Source organism: Propithecus coquereli, unplaced genomic scaffold (assembly GCF_000956105.1).
Source record: "Propithecus coquereli isolate 6110/MARCELLA unplaced genomic scaffold, Pcoq_1.0 Scaffold501, whole genome shotgun sequence".
Lineage (NCBI taxonomy): Eukaryota > Metazoa > Chordata > Mammalia > Primates > Indriidae > Propithecus > Propithecus coquereli.
In genome coordinates this window covers 866,648-875,551 of record NW_012150853.1, presented here as the reverse complement: position 1 = coordinate 875,551, position 8,904 = coordinate 866,648, and the positions used below count along the sequence as shown (strand labels likewise).

The 8,904-nt window shown below is 53.3% G+C and overlaps 1 protein-coding gene across 1 annotated transcript in view; it reads right to left on the bottom strand.

The window, feature by feature from the left end:
- Positions 1-8,205, bottom strand: part of NARF (nuclear prelamin A recognition factor) — a 26,175-nt gene extending 17,970 nt beyond the window's left edge. Inside the window, exons 1-4 of the mRNA XM_012656456.1 lie at positions 7,997-8,205; positions 6,769-6,849; positions 3,290-3,433; positions 1,172-1,304 (exon numbers count right to left, since the gene is read on the bottom strand). Of these exons, the coding sequence (XP_012511910.1) occupies positions 1,172-1,304; positions 3,290-3,433; positions 6,769-6,849; positions 7,997-8,023 (385 nt within the window). The 5' untranslated portion in view covers positions 8,024-8,205. The remainder of the gene's footprint in view (positions 1-1,171; positions 1,305-3,289; positions 3,434-6,768; positions 6,850-7,996) is intronic.
- Between the last annotated feature and the right edge of the window lie 699 nt (positions 8,206-8,904).

Below are 8,904 nucleotides of genomic sequence, written 5' to 3'. Positions count from 1 at the left end.
AAAAAAAAAAAAAAAAGCAGCCAGTTATTTTTAAAAAGAAATGGCACAAAATTTAAAGTATTACCTTAAGATATGTTTCATTGTGCATATATTTTCTTCATTAATATGCAACATTCAGTTATATATCTACAAAAAAAACTACCCCCAAATAAGGCCTTTCACCATGAGAAAATATAGCACTCAACAACTTTGATCTTTGGTAAAATTAACCTTACCTGAGCCGTTTTAAGTTTACAAGTAGGACGAATGGTTTAACAAGATCGCATTTGTAGCTGCGACTTAGTTCTTGCTGTAACATGTTATGTGCAGATCGACCTGGCTCTGCTAAACTGCCACTCACCGAGAGTGTCCAGGAGCAAAAGGCCACAGACTGTTTCTCGGACTGAAAGACTGTCCTGACGATGCTTATTCCAGGTGTCATTAGTAATTCCCAGCATAGTCACAGCTTTAAAAATGCGTTGTGGACTAATAAAAACTCTTACTTGGCAACTCGCTTACACTCCCCTTTTCTGAGCATGCGTGTTGACTGCCACGCTAGGAGGGTGCCCAGGGGCCATAAAACACCACGGTGAGCAAACAGGCATCTTGGCCAAACTAGGGGGCAGTACCCACCTGACAAAAGCAGAAGGTACAGTAGCATTTTTCACCAATATTTTAGGCAGCATTATTCCAGTGCTGACATTTGAGTTCTTTGATTATATTCTTAAATCACCACCTTTCGTGCCGCACATCAAGAAAATGAGCCATTTCCTTCCTGCTCTGTTCTTTAGAAACCTTCTCAGGAAACCGAACACCAGGTATTTCAGAAGTAACTCTCTGTCAAGTAAATGCCCTCTGTGAGCTGGGCACCACCTGGAGGCTGCTGGGCCACCGTGGGAGCCTCCCAGTGTCCCTGTCCACACTGTCAGCAGGTGGTCACTTCCTGCTCCCGAAGGGGTCAAGGGGTCAGCCCGAGCTGTAAAACACCTGTCTGTGCACGGCAAGGGGAAAGTGACATTCGCCTACCACTGATCAGAGGCTGGGTTTCCCGACATAAGGGGCAAGGTCCTTTTATGTTCCATGAGACTCTTCTGGGAGTTTATCCTGAACCCTTAAAATTGAACTTTAGAGATAAAAAGGGCACTTACAAACTCAAGTTATAAATCCACTAATTTATCAAAAGGCAACTTACCAAGACTTTTGAGGAAGCCACAGAGCCTTCTGGATGCATCAGTTACACTGAGATTGAATTTAGCAGCAAAATAAGGCAAAGATTGAGGACACACAGACACTACCAGCACTTTGTGCTTTGAGGTATCACATTTCTACAAGGAAAAACAAAACAATGTTATATATGCTGATTATACATGGAGTAAGAGTTAGACACCTTAATGAGAAACTCAGAACAATGTAATAGATGTTCTATGCAGAGACTGATAAACCACACAAACACTGGCAAACGTAACTGAGGAAAAAGGAGAAAAAAATCAGGATTAAAAAATGAGACATGAGCTGGGCATGGTGGTGACACCTGTAGTCCCAGCTACTCGGGAGGCTGAGGCAGGAGGATCACTTGAGCCCAGGAGTTCAGTGCTGCAGTGAGCTGTGATCGTGCCTGTGAATAGTCACCGCACTCCAAGCAGGACAATACAGAGACTCCATCTCAAAAGAGACAAGACTAGATCTAAGACAATTTTGTCAATTTTAAGAACATTATATTAGTAAACGTAAATAACTGGAGGAAATGACCCAATGATAATGATAAGAATACACTCTAAAATAGTCCAGAGAGATGCCTTCTAAAGTCATCAGGCCCAGAACATTTTAGTGGCAAATTTTTAAGGAGTGAACAATTCCCATCCTCAAACTGTTCTATCGATGAAGAAAGAATGGAAGATGCTGGAACAACTGGCTTGTTCAAACGGAAAGGACCGTATTCAAATCTCACACCACACTAAAACATAAACTGTAGACTGGACAAGCAGCATAAGATGTAACATAAATTGTCAATAAACATTATCTAAGATCTCCAACTCTCTAATAAGCAGGAAAATACAATTGAGATCATTTTCTACCCACTGGATTGGGAAATAATTGTGAATCTGGTGTGGAGTGTGATCAGGGTAGCAAGACACAGCTACCTGCCTGTATCGCTTGTGGGAGCACAAAGTGACAAAGGCACCTTCAGGGCATGTTGGCAAAAACTACTGATGCTCCAGGGTTAAAGGCGCTAGTAGTCCCGCAGAGTGCCTCAGAGGAAACCAAGCTGTATCATGATGGACTCAAGTCTGTTAAACACAGTAAAATGGCTAAAGCCATTTTGTCCCCTGAAAGGCCAAGGATGAGCGCATGGGGACAGGGCTGCCGGGGGAGGCGGTGTCTCCTGGTTCAGACCATCCTAATGGGCAGCCTGCTGCTTGCTCATGGGCCCCCCAGGCACCCGCATGCCAGGAAGGGTGCCCCCAGACAGAATTAAGGCTAACAACAGAAAGACACATATTTCTATCTCAAACCGCAGCCCAAATGGTGCTGGAAAACTTGTCCAGGAGGACGTCACGGGGTGAGTAGCAAACACTGAAGGCTGCCTGGCTCTGTTTCCTGTGCTGTGACGTTCCCATCAGCCAACGTCTTGAGGTGCCCACACCAACTGTGGAACCTGACACAGGGGTCAGGCACTGATGCCTGGGCAAAGCACCATGCCCTCGCTTCCTACGGGGGTTGGGGAGAGGGCTGAAAAGGAAGTGCTTTTCAGCCTCCCCTGCCTTGTCTTTCCTTTCTTTCCCTTTCATCTGTCTCACTGAGACAGGTGACACCCGGTGGTTCCCTGCAGAAGGCCTGCAGGGACCTGCCGGAAGCAGGCCTGCCGGAAGGAGAAGGCTCGGATGACACTTTCCTGAAGAGTCTTCGCCTGGCCCATTAGAACACACCCCCGTCTCTGAAAATGTGCTCTGGAGGTAGAACACCACAGCTGGGGCACCGTGCCACCCACGTGACCTGGGCCACGCTACTTGTCCTCGCCAGGCGGAGGCCTCCCCTTAAGCCACAGGAGCCTGATGGGTGGTGCCAGCCCCCACCACTGCCTGAGCGTCGGCAAGGGAGCGTGAATCTTTGCAGGATTTTGTTCTTGAAGGAGGAGCTTGGGAGAAGGTTAACTACTGTGCAGGATGTCCTGATGCAGCGGAAAGGGCGAAATGTCGTGCTGACGTCTGAGCAGAGGCTTCCATGCCCATGAGGAACACGGGCCTCACCTGGACCTCCACCTGCCTCCCCTAGTTCAGATCCCCGAAATCAGCAAGTGCCATGGACGTACCTTATTAAGGTTCAGAACACGGAAGAAGTCCTTGGCATTCTGCTGGGAAAGCTGGACTCCCTCCTCTGTAGTCAGGCAGCTGTCACATGCCAGGCAGTCACTCAGAAATATCTTGGCATCGGCCAATTTATGGAATTCTCCCTTCTACAAAAGAAAGATGGCGGGCATGATTCTTCAACATTCTTCAGTGTGCTTCTACAGGGAGGTGACGCCAATACAAATCTCACACTAACACTGGAGACAATACCAGGGGCCAGGCCTGCTGCTCAAGGGGCTGGAGGGAGACAGCATCTGCCTCTGAACAGCTCCAGGTGACAGAGGAACCAGAGCATGAGACCCAGCCCACGAAGACACCAGGAAGTCATGCAGATGACAATCAAGAGTGGAACCCGGCCCTCTCCACCCACCCCTTCAGTGCCTGTGACTCGGCCCTGACTGTCCCTCTATCTCCCCACGCCCAGAGCTCACCCGGCCCCACACTCCTCACAGGTGGTGCCCACAGCCCTGCCTCTCCCTCGAGGCTCAGAACTTTACAGCCCACTGCCGGCTCCCAGTTTCCACTGGGATGTGCAACAGGGTCCTCAAACCACCCAAGACTGAAATGTGGATGCTCAAATCTGCCCCTGCCCCACCCGTGTCAACAAGAGTGACTCTGCTCACCTGGCCACTGAGACTACAGAACCTTGGCATCCAGCCTTGAACCCCCACTCTCTCCTTCGTGACTGGCCTGCACCCCCAGAGACCCATTAACATACAAACCACATCTTCGCTCCGCTCGGAACCCTCAACATGGCAGCCCCTCAACCTGGCCAGTGCCCCACTCTGCTCCCACCCCTCACTGCCTCCTTAGTTCCCACACGTGCAGCCACACCAGTCCTTGCTGTTCTTGCCACCCCAGAGGGCCCCAGGCTCACCCCTCGAGTGCCCTCAGCAGAGATATCCCACCCCTGCCAAAGAAGCACCACCCCTTGCCTGTCTGCGCCCTCCCTCCCGGCGTAAGTACCACGAGGCTGTGAACTCTGTCCTGTTCCCATCTGCTCCCCAGCACCCTCTAGGTACTGCACACAGAAGATGTGCAGCAAACAAACACCTGGTGGATGAAACTATCAAGATCCTGAAGCTTACCAGAATCATTTCAACAAATTTATGAAGACTCCTCAGTCTGTGTGTTTGTTTTTCTTTAATACATGATTTGACAGGAGACAGCTCTGGACATGCCCCTTCCTTCCACAGTGCACTCAGAACAGGAGCTCAGGCTGTCACCTCTGTCTCCCCCCACCCCCAGACATGACCCAATGTCCCTGAGCAGGCTGTTTTCCCTGGGATCTTGTTCTCTTACAGATGGGGACACAGAAGGTCTGCACAAGGCCCAAGAGTCTGCACTTCAAACAGGCTCCCAGGCGGGGTTGAGCTGCCACTCCTCGGGTGTGGTGCCTCCTAGAGACTGTGGAGCTGCACTGAGAGTTCCGCCTCTGTCTCTATCAAGCTGCCCACAACCACACCGCACCACCTCGCCCAGCAGTGCCTCTTCCCAGCCTCGCTGTGGGGCATGCTGTGCACAGCCCAGTCCTTCTGCACGTCTTCGCAGCTCAGGCCCAGGTCCAGCTCCTTTCCGCCCCTCACGCTGCTTCCTCCTGCCTCCTAAACTGACGTTCTCTGAAGAAACACTCTTCCCTTTTATCCAGCCCATGAGCCTCACTATTCCTGAGCAGCACCTGCCGCCCCTGCTAGCCGTGCTTCCGGCTCTCCTCGCCGAAACTCCAGACCAACATCCTACAGAAGGCTCAGTGTCCACGGAGCTAAAACTATACTCACCTGTGTCATGCCCTCTTTTCTGCTTCTACACCTGGCTGGCTCACCCAGGCCCTGTCACCCTCTGCCCCGGCCCTCACAGCTGCCTCCCAAGTGGCTTCCTTCGATTCTCCCCCTACTCCAGCCAGCTCAAGTCTGTTGCCTCTGTCACTGGCCCTAAAGCACACACCTGAGTCTTTCCCCACACCCAGACAGCCTCCACAGCTCTTCACTGCCATCGCCCCAGCGAGAGCCACTGCTCCTCCTCAGATCACATCTGTCCACGCCCGCCCTGTGCCTGGTGTGCCAGTGCCCCAGCCCTACACTCCCACCACCCCTCAGGGCCCCCTCTACTAACCTTTCCCCACCTCCTGTCACCCTAACCACCGCCCTGGCGGGGCGCCTGCTTGGGCTGTGCACACTGGTTATCTCGTCCTCTCCACAGCCCTGGGAGGGAAGGGCTCAACTCTCCCTGTCATTGATAAGGAAACGGGCCCACAGGGCTTAGGTGTCTGTCCAGGGTGATGTAACCAGAAGGCAAGTGTGGGAGGGGCCCCAACTGGCTCTCGGGCTCCCCACCTCTCTTCTGCCTGTGGCCAGCTCTCCGGGTGCTTGTCTCAGCCCCTGCTGCTCCCTGAAGCCTACAGTCTCCAGAGCCGAGGTGACGCATGGGGGCACCGGCTACATCAAACGGCACATGAGGACGACTAAACTTAAAGGGAAAATCTGTTACCTGTCTCTCCCATGGTGCAATTCTCCACTTATAAAATTGGTACCAATGCTTTCTAAGGGAAGAAGTGACCTCAACCTCTCCCCATCACATCCTTTTCTTGGTAAAATGGGGATAACAGGCCGGGCGCGGTGGCTCACGCCTGTAATCCTAGCACTCTGGGAGGCCGAGGCGGGCGGATTGTTTGAGCTCAGGAGTTCGAAACCAGCCTGAGCAAGAGCGAGACCCCGTCTCTACTAAAAATAGAAAGAAATTAATTAGACAACTAAAAATATATAGAAAAAAATCAGCCGGGCCTGGTGGCACATGCCTGTAGTCCCAGCTACTCGGGAGGTTCAGGCAGGAGGATCGCCTGAGCCCAGGAGTTTGAGGTTGCTGTGAGCTAGGATGACGCCACGGCACTCTACTCAGGGCAGTAGAGTGAGACTCTGTCTCAAAAAAAAAAAAAAACACACACACAAAAAAACGGGGATAAGGGTAGGGCTTTTCTGAAATGCTCATTCTGAGCATAAAATGACACTGCACTTTCATCAGCGCCAGACTCAGAGTACACACCCAATAAACACAAAGCATCCCTACTAGCTAAGGAGAATTTAAAAACAAGAACTGAAGTAGAATAAAAACAATTAGAAAATAAACTTACAGGATCATAAAATTTTGAGTTAGTATATAAGATACCTATCTCAATCCCCATTTCACAGAATGGAACTTTCCACTACATGCTTAAGTGTGAGTATCACACCACTGTTCCTTTGCTCCCAATGCAGTGTGCCTTGGCGCAGTGTGTTCCGAGACAGGCCTGTGATGGCACTGGACGGTCCCGCACGACCTTCAGCCCTTTGGGCTTCCTGCTGTGTTCCTCAGAGCACTAGCATGCACGGCGACCAGAGTCCCCAGAGAGAAAAGACAGCAGTGGCCGTTTCCTCTAGGCTGATACAAAACTGAAGCGTCTACTTGCCTCTCCATTTGCCGGGGCCGGACTCGGTGCCTCCTCCGACACATTCTCTTGGTCGTCGGTTTTTGTTTTTTTAATACATTCCTTAGAAAGACAAGGAAACATTATTAAAGAACAACTTTCAATCTCTCTCCATTTAAAAAACGTACATAGGCCGGGCACGGTGGCTCACGCCTGTAATCCCAGCACTCTGGGAGGCCGAGGCGGGCGGATCGCTCAAGGTCAGGAGTTCCAGACCAGCCTGAGCAAAAGCGAGATCCCGTCTCTACTAAAAAAAAAAATAGAAAGAAATGATCTGGACAACTAAAAAAGTATATATATAAAAAACTAGCCGGGCATGGTGGCGCGTGCCTGTAGTCCCAGCTACTCGGGAGGCTGAGGCAGGAGGATCGCCTGAGCCCAGGAGTTTGAGGTTGCTGTGAGCTAGGCTGACACCAAGGCACTCGCTCTAGCCCGGGCAATAGAGTGAGACTCTGTCTCAAAAAAAAAAAAAAATTGTACATGCTCTGACCAATTAACCACGTGGCTAGAAACCTGTCCTACAGAAACACAAGCATACGTGCCTAAGGACACAGACAGACGTCTACAAGGCTACCGTCTGCAGAAACGGAAAGCTAAAAGCAGCGCGGCCTTCCACCAACAGGTTACCGGGCGTCTGACTTACCTGGACACAGGGCTACTTAGAATGTGATGCAGCTACTACAAAGAATGAACTAGAACATTAGGAAATGCTCTGAAAAGATGTCTCCCGTAGAGTGTTACGTAAAAACCAGCAAGCCACAGACCGGTATTTACGATATACCTCAATTTCTGCAGGAACGAGCGCCCACGCGTGCCTCGCAAGGCTGCGCTGCCACGTCCAGGAACAGGCGTGGGGCCGCCGGCGGCCCCGCGGCCCGTCCTGCTCGCCCCGACCCTCCGCTGGCAGGAAAGCTGCTGGAGCCAGTTCGCGTCAGAGCGGCGTTTCCCGCGCACTGTGACGGCCCGACCCGGTAACGGAGGTGTTTCGTGTGTTTCTAAAGGTTTCGGTTTCCGAGGCGTCGTGAGGGCGCACGAAAAAGGAACAGGCGCGGTGCGAAACGCGAAGCCCAGACGCCGCCCGAGCCGCGCGGCCCGGTTCGCCCGGAACGGCCCTGCCCCTCGCGGCCCGCCCCTCCGCCGGAACCCCGGGCTTCTCGCCGGGGGAACGCCGACCCTCGGCCCCGGCCGCCCCGCGCCGCGCGGCGCCCACCTTCCGCGTGCAGTGCTCACACTTCATCTGGAGCGGGCGGGCGCGACGCCGGCGCCGGGCCTGACGAGACCACCGGAAGACGCGGACGCTGCGGCCCGCCGCCCACCGCCCTTTGTTGTCCTCCCCGGGCCCCCGGCGCGGACCCACCCCCGACTGTTGAGATCGCCCAATGAGAGCGCCGGGATAGAGCAAGCCACACCCGTAAGCCAATAAGAGCGTGCAGAGAACGGTGCGGCCCACCAGCTCTGTCTAAGCCAATGACAGCGCCGAGAAGAAGCGAGCCCGGCGCCGGAACCAATCGAAGTGCGCGGGGCGGAGCGCGGCCGGGCCTGGCGCTACCGTCCCGCTCCGCTGGGCCCGGGGCAGGTCTTCGCGCCGGTTGTCACTTTGCGCGGGTCAGACGGCGGCGACTAACGAGGGAGCTGGGGAGCGCGCGGCCTGTCCCGCGGGGACGAGCCGGGGCGGTTCCGGGGCGCTGGGCCGGGTAGGCACAGATCCGCCATTGCCCCCTCGTGTCGCGTCACGTAGGCCCGGCGAGGCGACATCACGCATGCGCAACGCGCTCGGCGGGTCCGCGCGGTCGTAGCCCAGAGCACGTGGGCGGACTTCGCGTGGCGCTGGCCCTAGGTTCCACTCACAAAGCAAAAATAATTATTGTTCCTCCCAGGGATTGATACCAGCTAATAAAAACTACTAATGGGCTGGGCGCGGTGGCTCACGCCTGTAATCCTAGCACTCTGGGAGGCAGAGGAGGGTGGATCGTTTGAGCTCAGGAGTTGGAGACCAGCCTGAGCAAGAGCGAGACCCCGGCTCTACCAAAAATATAAAGAAATTAATTGGACAGCTATAAATACATATAGAAAAAATTAGCCGGGCATGGTGGCACATGCCTGTAGTCCCAGCTACTC